This window comes from Gastrolobium bilobum, unplaced genomic scaffold (genome assembly GCF_033153095.1).
Source record: "Gastrolobium bilobum isolate Gb01-03AN ecotype WA unplaced genomic scaffold, APGP_CSIRO_Gbil_v1 utg5169, whole genome shotgun sequence".
Lineage (NCBI taxonomy): Eukaryota > Viridiplantae > Streptophyta > Magnoliopsida > Fabales > Fabaceae > Gastrolobium > Gastrolobium bilobum.
In genome coordinates this window covers 36,259-61,053 of record NW_026899601.1, presented here as the reverse complement: position 1 = coordinate 61,053, position 24,795 = coordinate 36,259, and the positions used below count along the sequence as shown (strand labels likewise).

Sequence of the window (24,795 nt, the reverse complement as noted above, 5' to 3'; positions counted from 1 at the left end):
TCTCTCATAAATTATATTTTGTCAATGTCAATTATTATAAAGGAGAGGTTATACTTACTTCTTTATTTTACTAGGACAAATTACATAAAAACACCCTCGAGTTAAGTGGTATTTCAAAAAATCTCCTTACACTTTGAATTAAAGCAAACAACCCCCTGTACTATTTTAGAGATAGGATATTGTGAAACATAAATAATGTTACGCACAACATTACGATCACATCTTAATCGTTGATTTTCACCAATCAACGGTTATTATTTATTGTGAATTAATAATTAATTAATGAGTTTGATTTGAAAAATGATAACCGTTGATTGACAAAAATTAACGATTAAGATGTGATCGTAATATTGTAACATTATTTGTGTATCAAAATAGAAATACGCTAAATAGGCCAGACATACGCTATAAATATAGGAGAAGACCCCATAAAAAACAGAGAGAAAGAAAGAACATAAACAAGGTTATCACGGAACGTGTTCTGGTTTTTTCACTTTGCTCTTCTTAGCTTTAGTTTTTCATCGTCTTAGTGCTTTTGAACTTCGGTTAGGGCAATGTCTCAGCAGGGCGAATCATCAGGGAAGAAAGACTTCTCGACGGCGATTCTTGAGCGGAAGAAGTCGCCGAACCGATTAGTTGTTGATGAGGCAGTCAACGATGACAACTCCGTTGTGTCCTTGCACCCTCAAACCATGGAAAAGCTTCAGATTTTCATCGGCGACACTATCCTCATCAAGGTCTCTTTTTTCACCTTTCACTCGCTTCTCACTCAATTTCTAAATTCTGGGTTTCATATATTTTTGAAGAAACTAGTATTTTTTGTGTGATGTATTTAATGCCATAATACATGGAAAAAAAAATAGAATTAGGATTAGTATTGATAAGAGAACCCTAGTTATTTAAAAACAATATTCACTTCCCATTAAACCTCAACTAAAGTTGAGTGCAATCTTTACATGCAGTCTCATCCTTCTTACATATTTACATAGCAGCTGGGATTAGGAATAGCATTGAACATCCTAATCTTTATATGAATAGGTTTTCCCTCTACCTTTAAAAACAATATCAGTATTCAGAATTTCAACAACTTAACAACTAACAGGGATTAGAGTCTTCACTACCTTTTATAAGATGCCAAATAACATTAAATTGTAATTAAAATTAAAAAAATATATTATGATATTGCATTTTAAAAACCCGAATGATTCTGAGCTTGTGCATCCGTGTTTACTAAAAAAATCGTGTGTTTGGTTTGTGGGTTTGTGTTGCAGGGCAAGAAACGGAGGGATACGATATGCATAACTCTTGGTGATGAGAATTGTGAGGAATCCAGGATCAGGATGAACAAAGTTGTGAGGTCGAATTTGAGGGTTCGTCTTGGAGATGTTGTGTCTGTGCACCAGTGCAGCGATGTCAAGTATGGGAAGCGTGTCCACATTCTTCCCATTGATGATACCATTGAAGGTGTCACTGGCAATCTGTTTGACACTTACTTGAAACGTGAGCCTTCTACCTTGCTCTTCTTTAACAGAGAATACTAACTTTTAGAGTACTGTTTTAGTGGTTATATAACTTAGTTGCTAAATTTTAATTTGTAAGTGAGATTACTTTGGGGGTACAGTACTTAAAATTTTGACTTTTTTTTGCCATTGTCAGTTCTTAAAATTTTGCTGCATGACATGATGTTATAATATTACAGAGAGTGAAATATCAGAATGAGAATTTTCATTTTTGTGATTTTAGACGGTAGATTTGTCATCTTTCTTTTTGTTGGAATCCCTTTTGTTGTCTCTGACTGGAGCTCTTGCTGTCTATTTTATGAATACATGTTATTATTGCCTAACTTTCTATGTCATGATGTTTTTCCACATTGATTGCTTTGTAAAAGCATCCAGCCTTTTTTATCGGAACAGATGGTGTGGGGATGTCTATGTTCCAATGATTTGATTCTATCTCCTTTCACTATATTTATGTGTTTGTATAAGGGTTTAACTACTTTTTTATTTATAATTTGCAGCTTATTTCTTGGAGGCTTATCGTCCAGTTAGAAAAGGTGATTTATTTCTTGTCCGAGGAGGGATGAGGAGCATAGAGTTCAAGGTCATTGAAACTGATCCTGGGGAGTATTGTGTGGTTGCTCCGGACACTGAAATCTTCTGTGAGGGGGATCCTGTGAAAAGGGAGGATGAAGAAAGGCTGGATGAAATTGGGTACGATGATGTGGGTGGTGTCAGGAAGCAAATGGCACAGATACGTGAGTTGGTAGAGCTTCCACTGAGGCATCCACAACTTTTTAAGACAATTGGTGTGAAACCACCCAAAGGAATTTTGCTGTATGGACCCCCAGGATCTGGTAAGACATTAATAGCTAGAGCTGTAGCTAATGAAACTGGAGCGTTCTTCTTTTGTATTAATGGGCCAGAGATTATGTCCAAACTGGCTGGAGAGAGTGAAAGCAATCTTAGGAAAGCATTTGAAGAAGCTGAAAAGAATGCTCCCTCCATCATCTTTATTGATGAGATTGATTCTATTGCGCCCAAGAGGGAGAAGACACATGGCGAAGTTGAAAGGAGGATTGTTTCCCAACTTCTGACTCTTATGGATGGATTAAAATCTCGTGCTCATGTTATTGTTATCGGAGCTACAAATCGTCCAAATAGCATTGACCCAGCATTGAGAAGGTTTGGTAGATTTGATAGGGAAATTGATATTGGTGTTCCTGATGAAGTTGGGCGACTTGAAGTCCTTCGCATACATACCAAAAACATGAAACTTTCCGATGATGTAAGTTAGCATTTGCTTAACTTTCATTTCTTTTGGTTGATTTTTTGTTTTTTTTTTGTTGTGTCTAAATTTTTTGTGCGTATGGCTCCTTTTATGGTTCAAATTATACATCATGTGAATAATACCCAATCAGACTTGTATAAATTCACCTTTAGCTTTGTTTCTGGCTTTAGTTTTATTTTTTAATATTCTTTTCTTTTCTTTTCTGTTGTTCAACCGTTCTGGTTCTCTTACTGTAGGTTGACTTAGAGAGAATTGCGAAAGATACTCATGGGTATGTTGGTGCCGACCTTGCTGCCCTTTGCACTGAAGCTGCTCTGCAATGCATTAGGGAGAAGATGGACGTCATCGACTTGGAAGATGAGACTATTGATGCTGAAGTATTGAATTCTATGGCAGTTTCAAATGAGCACTTCCAGACTGCTCTAGGAACAAGCAATCCATCAGCTTTACGTGAAACTGTTAGTATTGTTTTTTTTTAAATAAATAACTTTAATGTAAAATATCATTAGTTGGTGAGACATTCCTGTTTTTGCTGTTTTTTCTTCCTAATTAGTTGTCTTTGTCGACAGGTGGTTGAGGTGCCTAATGTCAGTTGGGAAGATATTGGAGGCCTTGAGAATGTCAAGCGTGAGCTGCAAGAGGTCATAATTCTTAACTTTACCTAATTACACCTTGTTATTTACTCCTATATTAATTTAATCTGAAATGATTTTGCTTTTGTGATCATAGACTGTTCAATATCCTGTGGAGCACCCAGAAAAATTTGAGAAGTTTGGCATGTCACCATCAAAAGGAGTCCTCTTCTATGGTCCTCCAGGATGTGGGAAAACTTTGTTGGCTAAAGCAATTGCTAATGAATGTCAAGCTAATTTCATCAGTGTGAAGGGCCCAGAATTACTTACTATGTGGTTTGGTGAAAGTGAAGCCAATGTTCGAGAAATTTTTGACAAGGCTAGACAATCAGCTCCATGTGTCCTCTTCTTTGATGAGCTCGACTCCATTGCTACTCAGGTTTTTTTTTATTATTGGTTATACATGTTTGTAAAATATTAATGATTCCATGTGTCACTAGAGTTTTTTTTTATGTTATTTAATACGTTTACAATTTTTTTACACATCACTTTTTGCTGTTGCAGAGAGGAAGTAGTGCTGGGGATGGTGGTGGTGCTGCTGATAGAGTTCTAAATCAACTTCTGACTGAAATGGATGGCATGTCTGCTAAAAAGACCGTGTTCATAATTGGGGCAACCAACAGACCTGACATCATTGACCCAGCGCTTCTTCGGCCTGGCCGTCTAGATCAATTGATCTATATTCCTCTTCCCGATGAAGACTCCCGTCATCAAATCTTCAAGGCGTGCATGAGGAAGTCACCTGTCTCAAAAGATGTTGATTTGAGAGCACTAGCTAAGTATACTCAAGGCTTCAGCGGTGCTGATATAACAGAGATATGCCAGAGATCATGCAAATATGCTATAAGAGAAAACATAGAGAAGGTAAGTTTTTGGTTAGGTTAATGGATAGAAATTTCTTTTAGTTCATAGAGATTTGGAAGCAGCCTCTATGATGCTATTTTTTATGGCTGCCTATGAAGTCTTTCCAACTTAACAAAAGTTGGTTACTATTACTAATAATTTTTATGCAGTTCTCCTGTGTTTTGGTGGTTCTTATCTCAATAAGTTTGACCCAACATATTCGTCTGTTTTCTTTCAGGACATAGAGCAAGAGAGGAAGAGAAGAGAAAACCCTGAGGCCATGGAAGAAGACATGGAGGATGATGTTGCAGAGATCAAGGCTGCTCATTTTGAAGAGTCAATGAAGTATGCACGTAGGAGTGTTAGTGATGCTGATATACGCAAATACCAGGCATTTGCTCAGACCTTACAGCAATCCAGGGGCTTCGGAAGTGATTTTAGGTTTCCAGAGAGTGGAGGTAGGACCACTGGATCTGACCCCTTTGCAACCTCTGCTGGCGGGGCTGATGAAGAGGATCTCTATAGTTAGGTTTTGTTTATTAAGATTTATTTTCAGTCACATATCTAGGTTCAAAAGACGTGTTTGTTGCATTTTTTTTTTGGTACAATTTGCATATTTAGATACTCAAAAGTTGCATATATATATATATATATATATATATATATATATATATATATATATTTGGTACAATTTGCATATTTTTTTTTATATACTCAAAAGTTGACCTACATTATTACCGGCTTAATGTAAAATTTAGATATCTTACGTTCTTATGATGGATGAAATTCCGATTATGCTTAAAAATAATTGAACATGTCATTGTTGGATTGCTGCCTAGCCTTAGAATTCAGTTCTGTACTCTGTGTATGTGTACTTACATGAGGGATTACTATGCTACGCATGTTTTTTTTTTTTCCTGAGGTACCTTTGTTATCAAACAAGTTATTGGTTGTTCATTATACTTGGTGGACTTCAAACGTTTATTGGGAGGATCAACTGCCAATCAAATACTTGACAACTAATAAGGATATTTGTACCCATGAAATAAAGAAAAGAGGGACACCGTAGCAGCCCTCCTTAACGTGTGTCTGTATCCTTGTCCCTTTTTGTTTTTGTTTTTTTGTACTGGGCTTGATAAGGTCAACATTATTTACAAGGGCAGCAAGTTAATTACAGATGCTTTACTAGAGAGAATGCACAAACCAGTAATTGGCATTATTTGCCCAACCTTGGTATACAAAATGATTTGGAAGTTGGGAAATGGATTCTCACATATATCTTTTTCTTTTCTGTTTTTTATTACGAGTTTTGTTATTAAAGTTGGGATAGTTGATTTGTCATTAAATGATTGAGATTTATCATATAATGAGATTATGTTAAAATTATGCTTGAGAGAATTGCCGTTTTGGTCTCTCTTTTTGACCTTTTTGGGTAAGGGGACATAAAATAGGTCTGTTTTTAAAAAATTTCTAATTGTATTGAACAAAGTTGTGGAAGGGTGCCAAGGTTCGAAGTGAATATAGACAATGTAACCTCAAACTCCTATGGATATCTGGTTTTTGGTTATTCAAATTTTTATATGCTGTAGATCCACCAAACACAGCAGTGAACCAAATACAACCATTAGCAAGAAAAATTGAACAAAAGGCAAAACACATGTACAACATCACATGGGACATCACCATAGTACTTGACTGGTTACGGTTCATCAGATATATCTGACTTGGTATGACATGCTTCTGCTTGGCGTATGATGGTAAAAATAAATAAAAACAATAATAATCTCTCTTTCTCGAATATTTAGCCAATGTCTTACGCATTGAGCTATACATATAACATGAAAAGGGAACTAACATCTTCACTTTACCTATGCGCATGGCTCAAAATTGTAGTGGGTAATAATATATCAATCACAATAAGCTATAAGCAAAACAAAAAAGACACGATTTTCTCATCTTCCAACTACTCTTGATCTGGAAAAACCATTTACAAACATATCAAGTCTCTTCCATAGAAAACAAGACATCTTTATGGTTTTTTTGAATACATTCCAGAACAGGCGCCAGAGCCTAGAGTGTTATAATTCACGTATCTGCTTGGAGCTGAGTTATGCCTAAACCCTTTTGGCAAACAACCCTTCACTTGTCTCCCTTGGAAGACTTTTTGTCTGTGATCAATATGTGGATTCATGTAAGTTTCAGCTTCCGATAAAAAAAGTGGCCTTGTAACTGTACTTGGAGCACTACGGGGAATGATCCTTGCAGCCATTGTCATATCTATAGAATTTAGTGAGAGGATGAGATAAAGGGCTAGAAGGGAGATATGTGTTGTAGACATTTAATCTTCTTTTTTTTTTTTTTTGAACTTCTAGTGTTTGATTTGTGTTTGTGTAAGGGAGAGGTTTATAACAGGTTTTATGCTAGATTTTTTGTAAAGGGGTTGAAACTAAGTTCCTTAAATAGGCTCGTGAAATACTGATGAATGCAGATATTCACAGCTCATTGACACGGCACCATAACTTTGGGGTTGTGGTTGAGGTGAGTTGGCAGGGTTGGTGCTCTTTTTATCTGTGCAGCAAGTGAGGATGCTCGTGATTTCATGTTATTGCATTCAGTCAAATTTGTTCTATTGTTTGCCCCTAAATCCAAGTAATATCTTCTTTTTTTGTCTACAATTAGCACATGACTCACAAATAATATGCTTATTTTATAAAGAAAAAAATGAAAAGTCTAACACCCTCTTGTCTCTTTATTGAAAAAATTATTGAGATATTATCAAGCAATTGTGGATCTCAATTAAAAAATCATTGTAGATAACATAATAGTCTAGTTATTAGTGTCTTGTGAATCTCTTATATGGCTGTTGATCAGTTATAATAAGAATTCATGATGATTAACAAACTTGTGTCATGACTATCACTATAGTCTTTACCTCCCATTAAATTGGTTGGTAACCTATATGAATCAAGCCTCATCAATCTTCTTTTGGGGTGTAGCTTTGCCCCTATCCAAATATTGTGAAATAGCTCCTCTTAATAACAATACCCCCCACCCACAAAGTTGCTATTTAATACTTTATTATTTATTGGGGGCCAATAGTTAAGTGATAATAGATGAGATGGCATTCATTTAGATGATTCAACTGCAAGCCAATATTTACAACTTGTGACTTGTGAGGTTTAATGGGAAGCAATAGAACATCAACCCCACCGCCCCAATATATTTTTTCAAAGTTTATGCAACATTTCCCTGGGAACAATTGGTTATGTTGGGTATGAAATTTAATAAACATAAGCTGCAGCTTGTACTGTCACTACTGATATTGATATTGAGTACAACTACTCACATATTAAGACATAACATCACTTTATATGATATATATTTTTTATTATTATTTAATTGCAGTAAGTTTTCACTGACACTAATAATTACCCAAAACTAGAAAGGAATAGAATAGATAAGAGAACCTATCAGAAGCATTTGCAGAGCCTCATATGTTGTTGAACGACTCAGAGTAAAGGGTCATAAAATGTGCAAACTCTTTCATTTATGATCCACAAACTCAATAAATTTATCTACCGTTAGGAAGGGCAAAAAGAGGAGGGATACAGTTTACATGTGAGGGTACTTGTGTACTTTTAGTTAGCTCGAATTTGAAATGCTTCAAACCCATTTACTTTACTTTGGTCACGAGATATATGTCATTATCAATTGGAGTTGAGTTCAAAGGTTCAACCTGCGAAGCTATATAGGAAAATGCAAATCTTTGCAAAACTTATGATTTATTTTCTTATGCCAAGTGCAATTCGTTGATTTGGTGATCAATTTGTTCTTATGTAACTTTTCTGGGACTCACGGCTCTAGGATGCTAAGCCACTCATGCTAAGGTGTCAATTTATCTTTTATTTTATTTTATTTTTATATTAAGGGATTAAAATCTAAAATTTAAATAATCCAACCGTTGCTTATTTATTACAAAAGTAAAATACAAGTTAGAAAAACTTTCCCACTATTACTTATTTTTAAGATAATATTTATTTTATAGAAAAGTATCAAATATGGGGAAAAGTATTTCTGCAGTCACCGAAAATAAAGTTATCTCCGGTGACCCCAAAACGAAGTTGTTTTGGGTTATAAGATTAAAAAATTATAATGATAAAGACTAATATAACCATGCAATATATTATAATTATAAAAATAACTTGATTTTCGCCTCAAAACGACGTCGTTTTGAACTCACCGGAAATAACTTATCTCCATTGATGAAGAAATCATTTACCCTGAAATATTATATTTAAACTTAATGACTATGTATTAATATAAAAAGTATAATTATTACTTGATAATTTTTTTAATATAAAAACAATACATATTATACCGATTTTCATTTCACCTTTCTTATTTTTATGGTGGGTTCGTTCAAATAAAAAAAAACTTACAAATAGAAATTAATCAAAATCAAATGTAAACATAAATCAAATTATTGAAATGGCATAATACAAAACAATTAGTTATTAGATCCAGTATGAAAAAAAAAATCAACAGGTTCGTCTCACCCATTTCAACTAATATCTTATGTAACATCCCTGTCTCGAGTCGGTTCAGTTAACACACATATGATACTAAACAGAAATAGCAGAAGATTTAACTTACAAAAATATGAGCTAACTTTTTCTTTTTTCTTTAATCCTTTTTACATGATATATCACATTGCATATTCTTCGAGTTTAATTTTCATTTGATGGAGACGAGAATCAGACAGAGTGACGTTTGTAAATCGGACAAACGGAGATTTGTAAATTCCACTCTCAAGATACCCTGATAAACAATTTATATAATCTATGATTGCAGAACTATCATGTATCCATCACAAGTCACATACCCATCCATAGGCTCATATATAACTTGGCTCCGTGTCACTATGTCTAACACCATGCATAACCAACATGTAGACATATAACTGAATACTACATCAGAATATAGTCATGCCTAAATATATAATTGTACATGCATCAAAGGAGAAAACATGTACAAAATATATACAGGCCATATACAAGTAACGGATCAGACATCATGATCCTCAAAACAAATGGAATACTAATGCAAAATAACAATCCTCCAAAAATAATAGTAGCATACTACTACCCAAAATCCGGTCCGTAATGCACTCTATCCACGGATCGTATCCCTTCCCCGTGTATGCTCACTGGCAGTCTGTACACTTGAAATGATGTCCCTAAATGGGGTGAGATAACAAATCTCAATAAGTTCCAGGTTTATAAAGAATTCTCCATACCCTGGGCCCACTCCTGCATGAAAGTCATATATAGAGTATACAAGGCATCATATAACAGATATCATAACTGAACAAAACATATATACATATCTTATCAGAGGCATACGTAGTCATTCTCAAGGGAGGACCCCAAGCGAAAATCAACACACGTGTTCCCAAGGGAGGACCCCAAGCGGAACCAGAACATATCATAGGTGTACACAGTCAGTCCCGAGGGAAGACCTCAAGCAGACATCAGTGCACATACAATCAATGGCCAAAGATCATTACAGAAATCACATCAGAACAAAACATATCATAACATCATATAGCTCTATATGATGTCTCGTGTATGCTCACCGGTAGTCTGCACACCTGAAATGATGTTCCTAAACGGGATGAGATAACAAATCTCAATAAGCTCCAGATTTATAGAGAATTCTCCATACTCTGGATCCACTCCTGCATGAAAGTCAGATATAGAGTATACAAGGCATCATATAACAGATATCATAACTGAACAAAACATATATACATATCTTATCAGAGGCATATGTAGTCATTCTCAAGGGAGGACCCCAAGCAGAAATCAACACACGTGTTCCCAAGAGAGGACCCCAAGCGGAACCAAAACATATCATAGGTGTACACAGTCAGTCCCGAGGGAAGACCCCAAGCAAACATCAGTGCACATACAATCAATGGCCAAAGATCATTACAGAAATCACATCAGAACAAAATATATCATAACATCATATAGCTCTATATGAATGCATTTATACAAAGCATCAAATACAATAATATAATCTAACCATAGTCCACTAACCATGGTGGAGCACTCAAGTAGGAAAAGACTCCTTAAACATAGAGCTTACCTCTTGAAGCTTTACAATTTGCTTACTTGAAGAACAAGCTATTTATCTTGCTCCAAAGGAATCCAAATGCTCATAGTCCCTAGGCACACCTAGAGAAAGAATCCAAAACAAAACTCAATAAAATGCTACAATGTCATGTAATTACAAGACATACACTTTATTGTTTACTTTCATTTCTTCACACTTATGCCAATCCTATGCCAATTCACAAGTCAAGACCGTAATCTTTAAGCTCTCTTATTAGACTATTTAAGGATGATTACTCGCAACACAAGCAACCACCTTGTTTCACATTTACATAGGGTCTTAGAATGACCCATCCAAACTTCTAAAATATCCTTTACAATTTTTAACAATTCCTAGCCCCAAACGTCATACAATGGCCGAAGCCAATACCAAGGGAAACTAGGGATTTTCATCAATTCATTTCATACCACCAAAGGTTCATAAGTTATTTATGCATTCCCTTTAACAATTTAAACACAACTTAGGCATATTTTCCTTCACAAGGTCGAGGCATCCATACAAAGGAACCAAAATGCCTTTCTTCATTTCTTAATCTATTTCACTTCATAATCCTACCAATGCCATGCATTGGATCCTCAACACATCATGAAAACAAAGTTTAACATAATCCATCCCTAATCATCCCTATAGGTCGAAATCTAAAGGGAAGGTTTCCAAGGGATTTTTCTTTTGCATTCTTAATTTAACACTTAATTCACAACTTACACATACATATAAACCTAAACTAATTATTACATTTAATTTTTGCACACTAAACCCCTACATTCCCAATGTGGCTGAACCTAGTGTAGTGGTCCAAGGGGATTTTTTTCAAAATTTATACACATAATCATGTTTATCTCACCTTAACACTTCATATACAACACTAATTCATCAACCAATTCAAATTTCAAACTCAAATATTTCCCACCAAAAGTGCTCATATTATTCAAAACTTAAATCATATAAATCAAACCATTAGAATGAGGATTTCTTACCTCAAATCACTTATCCAAGGTCCAAAGAACAAAATACAAGCTTGGCTCACTCAAAATCCACACTTTTACACTTGGATGAATAGTGCCACAGTTGTAGAGGAGGAGGAACTCTTCCCACAAGCAATTTCAGCCCAAACAAAGTGGTGGAATGGATTATTTGGATGATTTACTATAAATTTCGTGTAATGCACTTAAGGATTTGGATGATTGTGGAGTGAGAAATCAAAGAAAAAAGAAAAGAAAACCTAAGCTCTTCCATGGAGGAGAAGCTCGGCCAAGGACAGAGAGAAGAAGGAAAATCTGAAGTGAATAGTGCCATACTTTAGTGACTTTGACTTATATGCACATGTGGCATTTTACCGGTCATTTTTCTCTCACTTAATTTCATTTAAATTGACCCCGCACTAACTTAAAGCTACGAACATATTTTTATTTTTCTGAACTCGTTTACATTAATTTTTATTCCCTAAGGAGCACTATTAATAATTCACAGTAGGATTTCTGCACCGTTTTTGACGAAATGCACTATGAATTACTAATTGTGCACCGTTTGCATACGAAAACTTAAAACTTATAAACTTATCATTCTTGGGTCTATTATGACTCGTTTGGCATATATTGGACTTTCTTATTCTTATTTCATCAATTATTTAGTTCTGAAACCGGTTACTTAAACAGCGGTATAAAATACCCGGCAGAAAACACTATTCATGAGATTTTCACGAAAAGTCACGGACTATACAGTTTTTCGTTCTAAACTCCTATTTGGCATTAAAATTGCCAAATTAGGTCTCTAAACTCATTTTGCTCATTCTAAGATCTACCAGTTGCTACACACAGTGCAAAATACCCAGCAGAAGGCATTGTTCATGACCTAGTCATTATATCTTATATGAGAGTCAAGTTGTGTGAATTGATGGGATCAATTTTTGTAACTCAACTCGTTAATGGAAAATTAATAGGACTGGCTCAGCTTGTGAGACCCGTTTCGCCAACCTTATTATTTATGGCCAAACTATGCTATAACATGTTTAAAATAATATTAGTCTCAGACATAGAAACTTTTGTGAGAAATCAAAAATAATAAATTAATATTTTCGTGACCATTTCTCTCTCTCTCTTTAATGAATAACGTTACTTACAAATATGACTTTTGTTATGAACTTTGTAGAATCTTTAGTTTTCATAATTTAATTTTCTCTTCCTTTCTCAGAATTTCTTTTAATAAAGATGTATTTCATTTAGGAGAGCATTTTTTATGCTTTGGGACCACCATTGAAAATGGAGAGGGTAAAAAGTGGAAGAGAAAAAAAAAACAAAGATAAAAAGAGAGAAAAATTTGGTCTTGTGGGAGAGAGCATCGAGTTATAAGTGCTCCCGAACCTTAAAAAATATTTTCTTTATTTAGAGGTGACAAAGTGGGTCCAACCCGTCCGGTTAGCCCGTTTAACTCCCCACGAATAGCGAGGTTGAAATTTTTAACTCACCAACCCATTTGAACTCACCTCACTTAAATTTTCACTTTTCTAATATGTTAATAGATTAACCGAGCACAGCGAGTTAGAAATGGGTCAGGATGAGTTTAATTTTTCAACTCACGTGACGAATTGAGTCATTTTTAAGACGAGTTGAATGAAGAGTAGATTATTCGCTTTATCACCTCTATTTATATTAATTCTTGTGAGGTGTGTACCCAAAAAGATTACAATTTTTTTTTTAAAGAAATTAGCTTTATTGATATGAAAGGTTTACTTTTAAAGAAAAAAATATAGAGTTATAAACGTTCATAAAAAAATTAACATTCAATTAACAATTATAATTCCATCCTTTTTCTTTTGAAATGTATCTGTTATACGTAAATTTTTTAAAAATATGCTTTATTTTATTTAAGTTCATATTAAAAGAATAAATAAATTATTAATTTATATCAATGGTTTGGTGACTATTCTCTATCTCTCTTATTTCTTTTACTTTTTTCCGTAATGCTTTATTTATATTTTGCTACCAACAAATTTTTGGAAAGGCAAAGAAGGAAGGGGATAAGGAAGCAGAGAGAGTAATAGTTGGTGGATAGAACAGGATAATTATCTGAATGGATCTTGTTCTTCACCACCCTATATCACTTCCTTGCTTCTCTCACAGTAAGATATTTCCTTCATGTTGTTTTCCTAAATAAATAGCAACCAAACAGCTTCTGTCATGTGAATTCTATATTTGTTACTCATCAATCCTTGTTGTACTTGATGATTTATAATTATATGGTAACTCAAACTTTATAAAGCTAGTAGTTTATATTCACATATATATATTCAATGTGGCTTTTATTGGGTGCTTCTTCTGTTCGGTGGAACCACCGTGCCAATTCATTGCTATCTTTATGGAGCTATAGTCCGGTAGATATAGTTCACCTTCACCATTTTTCAGACACATAGGATTAGTCTTAAGTGTTAACTCAAATGAAATCCAAAATTAAGACACGAGAATTAATTCTGGTTGGAACTGTGTTCTTCAATGAATCTTGTGTGATTTCATGATATTGTTCTGTGATTCTTTTTTAAGTTAATTAGATTTGATGGTGCAGGGGGAAACCCAAAAGTGGAAACTCATCTTATCTAGTTTTGGTCGAATTAATTTGATTTGAAAGTTTTCAAATGTCAAGTAAACTTCCAGATGATTGATGGATATTCTATGTCTTTATTTATTTATTTATTTTTGGATATATCTCCCGATTCATTGATTATTTGATTAATCCAGTTTAAGTACTGTCGAACCTATTATAGGGAGCGGCTCTCCCAAGACCATTTTTTCCCCATTCTTAGGGTTAGAACTCGAAACCTCTGATCGAGGGGAACAAGTTTCTTATCACTTGAAACAATAATTGTTGGTTATGCGTTGATTTTCTTACTAGATGATTGTTCACTTTCTTTTTAAAATACTAAACATAGAATGAATTTTAGGTACTAAGTACTCACTAAATTGGAAAAATCATTTGTGTACATCGTTATTAATGTTAACATCTTATTAACTATTCAAGGGTAATTTTGCTGTTGTGATCCCTTTCCATTTTGATTCAATTCCTTTTTCTATTTTTAATTCATTGGTAATAATTAATCATTCATCTTAATATATTATTAAAAGATAAAATGCAGTTACTTACTATACTCACTTGAAAATGACTCTGCCATCTCCTGTTTTAAGGTGTCCCTAAGAAAGGGATCCACTGATGAAACTCACGGCTACCTGACTGTCCATGTTGTAAAATGAAAAGGGAAAGCTGTATTTGCTAGTCTCATTTTATTTCTTGAATAGATGTTGTAAAGAACCACTTCAACCCACAACCTTAAAGTGTCAGGTGAGGACCTTTTTAATGGTTTATATTATTCTCTAATAGATGTGAAGTCACAATTGCAAGGAAGGAGATTGTCCACTGTCTCATATGCACTGCCTGAAACTGCAGCTTCAGTGGCAGTTGCTGCAACTCTTGTTGGTGCAGCGGCCACTCTTCTTGTTAGGAGATCCAAAGCTTCTGAGTCATCACAGGTCAGTAACCCATCTATATTGTTAGTGTAAATAAGATAATTAATTGTACTTACATGTGATTACATTATGTGCCAGTATTGCCTGCTACTAATAAGGAAGACTTGAATTCTTATCTTAAATGTGATTACATTATCTGCCAAATTGTTTTTTTCATGTGAAACTGTTTGTTTAAATTAATTACTTTTATTTTAAATTAAAGATTCAATATAAAGTATGCGAAGATTGTGGAGGTTCTGGTATATGTTCAGAATGCAATGGTGAAGGATTCGTGCTTAGGAAACTTTCTGAGGAAAGTGCTGAGAGGGCAAGACTGCAATCTAAGAATATGGCTACTCGATTCACAGCTGGGTACTATTTTCTTATCTCTCTTTTTCTCTAATCTTCAATTTTTGAGTTTAGCCATTCAACTTGATTACTTACACCAGGCTTCCAAAGAAGTGGAGCTATTGTACAAAGTGCTCTTCTGCTCGATCCTGTTCTTCCTGTAGTGGCAGTGGGAAGCTAAGCTACTAGGTTAGCTCTTTTTCCCAGTTCAAAAGCCACAGAGCCTCCGCATTACATATGGTCTTCTTGAAATCACAATTCAGAATGAGATAACATAATGAACTAGAGCTGGTGAGTGATTAGCATTCACTTGTTTTACTTTATCTATTCTCCATGAAGCAAAATTTTATGTATATATATTTCAATGGCAGTGTATAGTATGCTTTTGTTGCATATGCAGAACTATATAGGCTTTGAGTTGAAATGCACCATGTTGGGTGTTGAGAGAATAGAATTTTAATCTACTGTCACTATTTATGAAGAAGAGTAATGATATTTGCATAAACTTACACACTCTTCATATATTCCCATGCAAGTTGTTGGATAACACCCTGATCCCATGTAACTTTTCTTAATCATTCAGATTGTGTACATTCCCCACAGTTTTTGCAAGTATCTTTTCCTTATATAAAAATTGGTTATTCATTATTCAAGTTGTGTTTCACCTTACATTCATGTATTTATTTTTCTTGACGTGCCTAAGATTTATCCCTTGTCAAATAATGAACATGGTCCACAAATATTTGTATTGAAGTAAAGCACAGAATAGGACATATAGTGTTTTTAGAAACACTTGAGAAACAAGATGTCACGCAACCGTCCATCTCTTGAAGTTTAAGCGTAGTATTAGCATTTCCATGGGTGAAGCCCAGGAAACCCACCATTTTCATTACAAAATTTTTACGCTACTTCCTTTTGAATAATAAAACAAGAGAAACATACATTCTGACTCATGTTCTCTCTATCTTTTTTTTCCCAAACAAGAAGGTCCAAGGAATGGTATGAAGTAGAAGATGTGCAAGAAACATTTTTCTCAAATAAAAACAGAACATCTTTTTTTCCCCTTGGCTTGGTGGACCTTGGAGATCATCTATGGATGTTTTACTAAGAGGCATATACAAGAGGTGGTGATAGAGAAGGTGTTCTAGACTGGCCTTAGTCTATGAGCTGGCCCTTAGAGGCCAATCTAAAGGGTCTCTCTCCTGCATCCCTAAAGTGAGACTTTTAGACTCTTACCTTTGAGGATCTTTGACCCCTTCTATGGCTCACCTCCTGCATGTTGGAGTTGCACTACCTTACGCACAACAGTGAGGACACGGGCAAAAACAGTTATGGCGTTCTCTCTCTAATTATTAGGAAATATTTTCCCATCGAAGGAGCATTTTGCATCCATCACATTTATGAGCTTTTACTCTGCCAAAATATAGAGTCACCGTGCCCGTTACACCATTCCCCCTCTCTTAGCTATCTTTGAGATACATACGGAGACTCCCTCATAGAACTTTGGTCCATTCCACAGCCTCTGAAAACACAATTAAAACGAGATATTTTACCATCTCTAAGGATACAGACCTAAGCTCACCACAGTAACAATTCAGAGATATCGATCTATCCTTTGGTTCTGCCTCCATCAAACCCTCAACTTTGTAATACCAACATATTCGTTGGGAAGCAATGCTCTAATTGGAACTTGTTATGGATATAGTGAAATCTGTATCAACATACGTATGTACCTAGCAAACAGCTCAAGCACAGAAGCATATTGTACTATTCAAAACCTGAGCACCAGAATTTTGCGGAGCAGCTGCTCCCTTCAGCTATCCGTCTCTAAGGAACATAATTAAATTCCTCTCCCTTATTATAAAATTAGTAAACAAAGCAACAAATTTGTAGAGACGAGTGTAATTCTTGTAAGCAACTTTACCCTTATATTTTTATAAAGCGACATTCTGAATTCGAACATATGACGTTTCAGTTATAAGGAATAGCTTGCTATGGGAAATAACTTCTTTGCAAAGATGCAAAAGTAAAACTATATACAAGGATTCTCTCACCCCCTTCCTTCGCTATTCGGAATTTACCATTTTAAAGGAATCAATTTGTAGGACATATATTTAAGGGATTTACTCTGGTATTACCTCCAAATACAGAAAACCCATCCTAAGGTTTGGAGAATCCACAGGGTCCAAAGCCTGCTTCTCATGCCAAACAAGGGGCGAGCTACAATGTTTGCCATTCCAAATGATTCCAGCAGTGTGCAGCTTGAGATTCTGTTTTATATTAATTAATTAAGTTTGCAAGTGATCAGATTCATGCACAACAAAATTTGAGGCCTTGAGGCTTGAGCTCAAGGAGCTGAACTAACCTGTCGTAGAAATACTCAGCAATGACATTGTCACTGTTTAATTCAACTCCCATAAAGGAGGGAAAAAATCCATGTCCTGTAATTTGTTATGGCATACCATAACACCTAAACACAAAATTGAAACCAAATTAATTAATCAGTTAATTACTTCAAAGATTTTTTTTCTCCCCAGAATTTCGTCCTACTTTTTCCAGTTTTTTACTTTTCCATGGTCCAGGCAGATGAAGTAATAGATTTAATGTATTGATTTAGGCAGGGTTAATTTATACTGATGTAAGTTTAACTAGTCTTACTTCTATCGTTAATCATTGATTACACTCATATGTATGGTTGATGGCTCACGTGACTAATGAATTAGAGCTGTTAGATGCAAGTGGAATCAATAATTAATAATGGACGTAATCCATCTATTGAACGAGTCCTAAAACGTATACAGAAGAACCAGACAAACCTATTGGAACTTGTCTCTAACAACATCACCCTTCTTCTGTAAAGCACCGAGGTTGCAATATAGTAAATTTTGGACTAGGGTTTAAGACAAGGATCCCCATGATGACATGCAACCAACCTGGGATGAAGAAGGCAATCCTCCATGCAGTGAAGGGAGTAGCCCCAGTTCTTCTGATCAATTCATAGACCAATGGCATTATGAGCTGAGTGGCACCACCCATGTTACCCCACCCAGCTACTGTCCCATTTGCAAGCCCTATAATCTTACTATTAAACATGGTGCTCATCCAATATTGGCATGAAACTAGAGTGGCCAAGGAGAATCCTATCATGAACCTCATTGCTATATATCCTGCTGCAGCATCTTTCACAAATAACATGCAGAACACTGTTGGGGCTGAAAGCATAATAAGGATGGCACAGCCATAACGTGGGACTAATAGGTCACAAACTACTCCCATTACAAGCAACCCCGGCATTGCCAATGTTTCTTTTTTGTGAGGTTGAGGTTTTCACAAATGATGGGGACAAGAGGAGCTGCTGCAAAGGTTGAGACATAGCAAGTAAAGAAGGATATCCAAGATAAGTGGAAGGTTCTCATGTTGGGTTTGGCTCAAGAGAACACCTTGAAAACCTTGGCTTTGTGCTCAGAATCAACTGGCAAAGCAAAATTTGCTGTGGTGTCAGTTGGAACCATTGGGGAAGCAACTGAGGCTATGTATGTTTTCTCCCTCCCTGTTACTCCATGTATGGAGCTTCCTGGAGACCCCTTAATATCAGCCATTTGGTCTTTATAGTTTAGTTACCTTTGTTGAGTGTGGAAAACTACAGAAACAGAAGCATATAACTATGAAAATGAGGAAATGAGGAAGAGTTCAATTGATTTGAGAAATGATGAAGTTGTGAAAGAGTATGTTGTATTTATACTAGGGAAGCCGTTGATAATGTAAGAGCCAATGGGATTCCCAACTACAGTTGCCAAAGTTTAAACAAAGCTATATTCATATGAACCATATAGAAGATTTCTAGTACATATATATAGTGTAAAACAATACTCTTATATAGTATTATTCAGGACTTGTCTCTAATTTTAACCATTGTATTTTTTTATTTTATTTTTTGTGTTAATCATTGTTAGCATATGATTATTTAGAGACATAAATATTGTCTTACAAGTGTATTCAATAACGTCTCATCAAAATATTTTCTTACTTCTTAGGTTAAGAAATGTAATTTGGTACACATTTTGTGAGTGCACACCACCTCACATTAATATAGATAAAAATAACTAGAGTACAAAGGAGAAAAAAAAAAACAGTATCTAAAAGAAAAAATGAATGTAAATAAATGTTTTATTAGCATTAATAATAAGTTTTGATTCATTGGATATTATTGTTAAAGATGGTAAAACTGATTTGACCCGTTGGATAAATTCGCCTAACCGATTAATTTGGCAGGTTGGGTTACATGTTCTAACCTGCCACTTTAAGGGTGGTTTAAAGCGAATTGGATGTGGATTGTTTAAATGTTAATTTGATAATTTGGATAAAAAATCTCATTTTTTTCTAAAACATTTCACTCAATCTATCTTTTTGACTCTCTTTCTTGATTTCTTGCTATAGAAGGGTTGACAGCCAACCCACGATAAAACGGAGGTGAATTGAAAGTTTCACTCCATCACCAATTTCCTCAAGTAAGAGTCTTTGGGCTTAAAGGGCGAGATCGTAATTACTTAATCACAAAAATTCTAATATCATGTAATACAATTAGTTTAACCCAAAAGTTTAAACCAATAAATGTAGGGTTTTAGTTTTATCCTTTAACATAACACAACAAACTTTCCCACCCTCACAATATTTTGTGGGGTCCACACTTTTTAAAACAAAAAAATAAATAAAAAATTAAGGCACGCAAAACGAATCTCTATAACATTACACAATCACTTTTCCTACAACATAACTCTTATAAAACCCATAAATGTATTATTATTTCTAATAGAGCTGTCAAAATAAGACTGGGTGTCCCATTGGACCCTAGTTCATGCAAGTTAGGCCCAAAAGACTCATAAAACCCTATGAGTTAAGAGCAACCCTCAGGCCATCTAAAGTTTAAATTTCAAAAAACATTGAAATTGTTACATCTTATTTATATCTCTAAATAATAATATTTATTATTAAGTAATACTCACAAAGAAGATTTTTATCATTCTATAATACTTTCAGGATAAAAATTAACGGTTTTATTTTATTTTTACTTTTACTTTTAAATATAGGTTAGTGAATCGTTATAAATCCCCATGTTACCATCCTATCCACTGAACCACTACCCAAAACTTCTGGTTGGGTAACCTGCACCACAACATTAAAAACGAATTTGCAAATAAACACATAGCAAAGTTACCAAGAAACAATATAAAGTTCATAAAAATATCATTTCCTGCAATTGGATTATCGAGTCTACAATAAATCATTACAAACCAATAGTGATTAATATGCACATTAATGCTTGTACGTCCGCTTCTTTAGACTGGTTTGTAGAGAACGACAGTAACATATTTAGAACGGAAGCGATGGGTAAATCCCAATGACACCACAGATCTTGGTGACTCTCTATTCTCAATATAAAGATGATTTAGAATCACATGCTGAGGCAATGGAAGAGTTCCTGAAGTGTCTCTACTAGCAGGATAACTGAGCAAAGGGTGGTGCAAATGTGAAGGGACCATAGGCGGATCCCGTGCCTCATCTTCATTTCCAGGGTAGACATTATTGTAACTGGAGTCAGGAGACTTCGGAACTTCAAATCCCACGACAGTTACTTCATCCTGCAGGTAGATTGTATCTTTCATACCAACTAGGCTACTACTAGGAGTAAATGATGTAATTACAAAGAATAAATCACTTACGTGATTTTCAGAGTGTGAATTGCTCATTTTTGGAATTAATTCATCAATTAGAGCCCTGTTGAGATTCCAATATACCTGAAGAAAGAGCAGATTTGCATTAATGTCAAAAGGCATGTGTGCAGGGGAGCATGGATGCATTTTACTAACATAATGCCTTCATGAAAGGGGGAAGATCAACATCAAGATGTGGGGTAAGATCAAGTGTTTTATGGATAACAGATAAATTAAAAGTCAAATTCAGAAAATTGCAACCCCAATGGTACCAAAACCTATTGGTCCGAGTAATAAGGAGCTCAGTTCCTCTTAAGCAAAATCTAGATTTGAGTCTTGTGAATGGAAAAAACAGGCATGAGAGCTTTTCCCAGAAGTGGGTCCACCCAGCTCAACTCGGATTAGTCATGGCTCAAAGTGGCTTTTGGATACATCTAAGACCCCGCCAAAAAAATAAATTGAACTATTGTTTGCTTTACTCTCAATACAAAATGAACTGAATGCAAGTAGTATTCATAATCCATAATAATATCCCAAGAGTAAATCTTCTAGACTGACCACCGACATAAAGTGTTTTTTGTATCCACTCAGGCAAGATCCATTCAACCTAATTAATAACATCTTATGCTATGTTATAGGGATCTAACCAGCAGACTTCTCTCCCGTGCTCTCTAGTCTCACTCTCCACCAATGATCTTAGAGGCACAAGCCACAAGGAAAGATCACTGGCACACCAAACATATTCAGCACTACAGTCTACAGGCAGCAGGGTTGAGAACTAGCCTATTGATAAAGTGCATCTAATTCAGAAAACTTGTGAACTTGTCTCTAAGTTATGTACCTCTGTACTTGCAACCATCAACAAAAAATAAGTTCCATATACAGCATCTTTGCAATATTCTTCAGAATCAACTCACATAAATCGTCAAACATATTCAGCACTACAGCTTCAGGTGTGAGAACTAACCTAGTTGTAAAGTGCATCTAATTTGGAAAACTTATGAACTTGTCTCTGCATTATGTACCTCTGGACTTGTAACCATCAGCCAAAAAAAGTTCCATAAGTATCATCTTTGCAATATCATTCAGAATTGACTCTATCATAAATCATCAAATGCCTGGCCATTGGCCAACCAATCCCCAGACAACAACCGCATCCAAAAGGTAAAAAGAAATTTACAATATTCATGCAGGCATGGGAAAAATAATTTCACCAAATAAATTTTTAATGGCACTACTTTAGGAGTTGAGTAGATGGATCCAGGATCCATGGATGTTGATCTCCACAGTTTTCTATCATCCAAAAATCTTTCAAAATATCACTTCTACATAACTTGTCTAAATAGTACTTTTAGAGAAAATACATACCAAAGTATAGAAAAGGAAATGAGCTTCAGCTCATAACAAAAAGGAACAATATCTTAGTAATGCAAAAAGTTACAGGATCTAATGTTTTAAGAAAAATTACAGGCAGCACGCACTCACTTATTTTAATATAAAGAAATAAATATTTCCCGATGCAAATTCCACTTTTCTCAACCTAACAAATGCATGTACAGAGGAAGTTAATGTAGCTATGACACAGGAATTCACTAGTTTACCTGAAGACAACATACTCCTTTGTAAATGAACTGAATCCCCTAGTTACCATTTTACTAATGTAATCCAGAGTATATTTTATTATTTTCAACAGGAACTGATGCCAGTACTAAATTCTATTAATTAAACGCCAAACCCAAACTTCCATATAATTCTAGAGATATCAATTCAATCAAGCTACCGCACATTGAGAAAAGCTAAACTCTTTAACCATGATATACACTGAAGGTTTAACCATAAATTGTATGCTTTAATTTGGCATTTGGCAGGATGAAACTATCATTAGAATTCTCATTAAGTAGCTTGCTCCATAAGTACCAGCATGGTAAGATAAAAATGTTGTGATTACAAGCTATAATCACACAGTTACACAACTTCAAACCACACAGGGTACCACTGCCAACACAGACTGAGTTGTTTAGACCTGAAGGAGCTACAATATGTTCAAGAGGTGAAAAAACCACTCTACTTCAGTAAATGAAGACAACTGAATGCACTTGAGGTATTAACAGGATTAATGATTTTGCCAAATCCTCAAACCACTTAATTAAAAACACATTACTGGCTCCCAATATGGTGTTGGGAGAGTCGGCCTTAATATGGTTCTGAGTGTGCTCGAACCATATTAAACCGATTTGGATACCCAAAAAAAAAAAAAAAAAAACATTTCTTGCCAAACTTATGTGAAAACACTACTTACACCTGCATGTAAAATTCCAATCTTCCTTATGAAACAATAACAAATTACTCAACTAAGACCATAACTGCATTTCTTTCTGCCTATAACAGCTCTCACCTAAATTGTCACTTCATTTGCAGCCACACTACATAGAGTTGAAATACAAATCAAGCATGGTCATAAATCAAGAAGCAAATCATAAGCGTCCTTCTATTTTCCATAAAACTAAGCAAACATATTTCAGAATCAAAACAAAATTCAACTATTTCACCCAAACAATCAAAAAATTGAAAAAAGAGCGCACCGTACACATTACCAATCATTAATTTGAGCAACGAACCCAAATGCGACATCAGAGATGCAAAAGGGAAACAAAAAAAAAATATAAAATTCATAGAATATTAACAAGAAAAACCACATGCCAAGCGCATAGCACGTTGAAGGCTGAAATATAAATAAAAAAAATACGTATATCATACCGCGTCGCACGATACGGTTGTGGGATTTCGCGAGTTACAGAAACGGAATCGAAAAACCGCATGAATAGGAGCTCATATGCAAGGCGCGAAGGAACAAAGGCAAAACTGGAACTCTGCAAACCCTAACGCGAGGAAGGAAGAAGAAGACGATTCCTAAAGAAAGCAATGTGGTCAGCGGTATAGACACGAGGAATTTGCCTATACAAATTAAATAGCATTAAATAATGGGATTGATGTTTGTATTTTAAAAGAGATATAGTTGTCACATTTTAAGTGATAGAAATATAAAATAATGAAAATTATAGAAAAGAAAGTAGATATATTTTTAATTTAAATTTTAAATAAAAAATATTAATTTATATTTTTTTCTTACTTAAAATAACATAATTTAATTTTATATTCTTTAGAAAGTCAAAAAAAAAATTCAAAAAATAATTGCTCAATATAGATAATACTATTAATTAAATTACATTGTAATGAAATTTTAACAATTTAAAATTAACGAATAAAAAGTTAGCACTTAAACTGCTCACCATGATATTAATAATTAAATCATTCCGAATAATAGTTATCAACTTATCATTATTCAAATGATCAAATGAAAAAAAAATATATATATATATATATATATTATAATTATAAGTTTTTTATTTAATATATAAATATGAAAAAAATTATTTATGTTGTAATAGGAGATAGTGTTATCTCTTATCTTGAAATTAAAGAAGTTATATTTACAACGTATTTTTCTTTACAACCTTTTACAATCATTTTTTTTATTGGATCAAAATTAAATCAACAACTTTAACTTAATATTATTTTATAAAGTTGATTTTATTTTGACCTAATGATAAAAAAATTGATTGTAAAAGATTGCAAGGGAAAATAAATTATAAGTATAAAACTCTCCCTTGAAATTTAGTAAAACCAAACAAGGTACTTTAAAATTTTTATTTTTCTCCTCCTATGTCATGGATTTTACTAAAATATTTTAATTTTTCTTTCAAACCACAAAACGAAATTCTTTTGGAATTATAGCAGATAACT

The 24,795-nt window shown here is 34.4% G+C and overlaps 3 protein-coding genes and 1 pseudogene across 3 annotated transcripts; 2 read left to right on the top strand and 2 right to left on the bottom strand.

Annotated features, from left to right (window-relative positions):
* The first annotated feature begins 459 nt into the window (after window positions 1–459).
* Window positions 460–4,891, top strand: LOC133291841 (cell division cycle protein 48 homolog). The gene is made up of 8 exons (XM_061490170.1): window positions 460–737; window positions 1,272–1,500; window positions 2,018–2,784; window positions 3,024–3,245; window positions 3,357–3,428; window positions 3,517–3,798; window positions 3,924–4,283; window positions 4,501–4,891. Exons 1-8 carry the CDS (start codon window positions 555–557, stop codon window positions 4,789–4,791), a joined length of 2,406 nt encoding a protein of 801 aa, XP_061346154.1. The 5' UTR covers window positions 460–554; the 3' UTR covers window positions 4,792–4,891.
* Window positions 4,892–13,411: 8,520 nt separating this feature from the next.
* LOC133291845 (uncharacterized) lies at window positions 13,412–15,881 on the top strand. The gene is made up of 4 exons (XM_061490173.1): window positions 13,412–13,557; window positions 14,808–14,956; window positions 15,156–15,304; window positions 15,382–15,881. The coding sequence occupies exons 1-4, from the start codon at window positions 13,509–13,511 to the stop codon at window positions 15,467–15,469; spliced, it is 435 nt and encodes a 144-aa protein (XP_061346157.1). The 5' UTR covers window positions 13,412–13,508; the 3' UTR covers window positions 15,470–15,881.
* An 863-nt stretch (window positions 15,882–16,744) lies between these two features.
* LOC133291843 (high-affinity nitrate transporter 2.1-like) lies at window positions 16,745–18,989 on the bottom strand (annotated as a pseudogene).
* A 1,526-nt stretch (window positions 18,990–20,515) lies between these two features.
* LOC133291842 (SNF1-related protein kinase regulatory subunit beta-3) lies at window positions 20,516–23,946 on the bottom strand. The gene is made up of 3 exons (XM_061490171.1): window positions 23,749–23,946; window positions 21,001–21,075; window positions 20,516–20,919 (listed from the first exon to the last, which is right to left on the bottom strand). The coding sequence occupies exons 2-3, from the start codon at window positions 21,025–21,027 to the stop codon at window positions 20,617–20,619; spliced, it is 330 nt and encodes a 109-aa protein (XP_061346155.1). The 5' UTR covers window positions 21,028–21,075; window positions 23,749–23,946; the 3' UTR covers window positions 20,516–20,616.
* Window positions 23,947–24,795: the final 849 nt, after the last annotated feature.

Bases quoted from the DNA above. Each gene is read 5' to 3' on its own strand.
- LOC133291841 (XM_061490170.1), top strand. From the start codon at position 555: ATGTCTCAGCAGGGCGAATCATCAGGGAAGAAAGACTTCTCGACGGCG. The intron at 738-1,271 runs GTCTCTTTTTTC...TTTGTGTTGCAG, and splicing joins GCGACACTATCCTCATCAAG to GGCAAGAAACGGAGGGATAC. The intron at 3,429-3,516 runs GTCATAATTCTT...TTGTGATCATAG, and splicing joins TCAAGCGTGAGCTGCAAGAG to ACTGTTCAATATCCTGTGGA.
- LOC133291845 (XM_061490173.1), top strand. From the start codon at position 13,509: ATGGATCTTGTTCTTCACCACCCTATATCACTTCCTTGCTTCTCTCAC. The intron at 14,957-15,155 runs GTCAGTAACCCA...TTTAAATTAAAG, and splicing joins AAGCTTCTGAGTCATCACAG to ATTCAATATAAAGTATGCGA. The intron at 15,305-15,381 runs GTACTATTTTCT...TACTTACACCAG, and splicing joins GCTACTCGATTCACAGCTGG to GCTTCCAAAGAAGTGGAGCT.
- LOC133291842 (XM_061490171.1), bottom strand. From the start codon at position 21,027: ATGAGCAATTCACACTCTGAAAATCAC. The intron at 20,920-21,000 runs GTAAGTGATTTA...ATCTACCTGCAG, and splicing joins ATTCACACTCTGAAAATCAC to GATGAAGTAACTGTCGTGGG.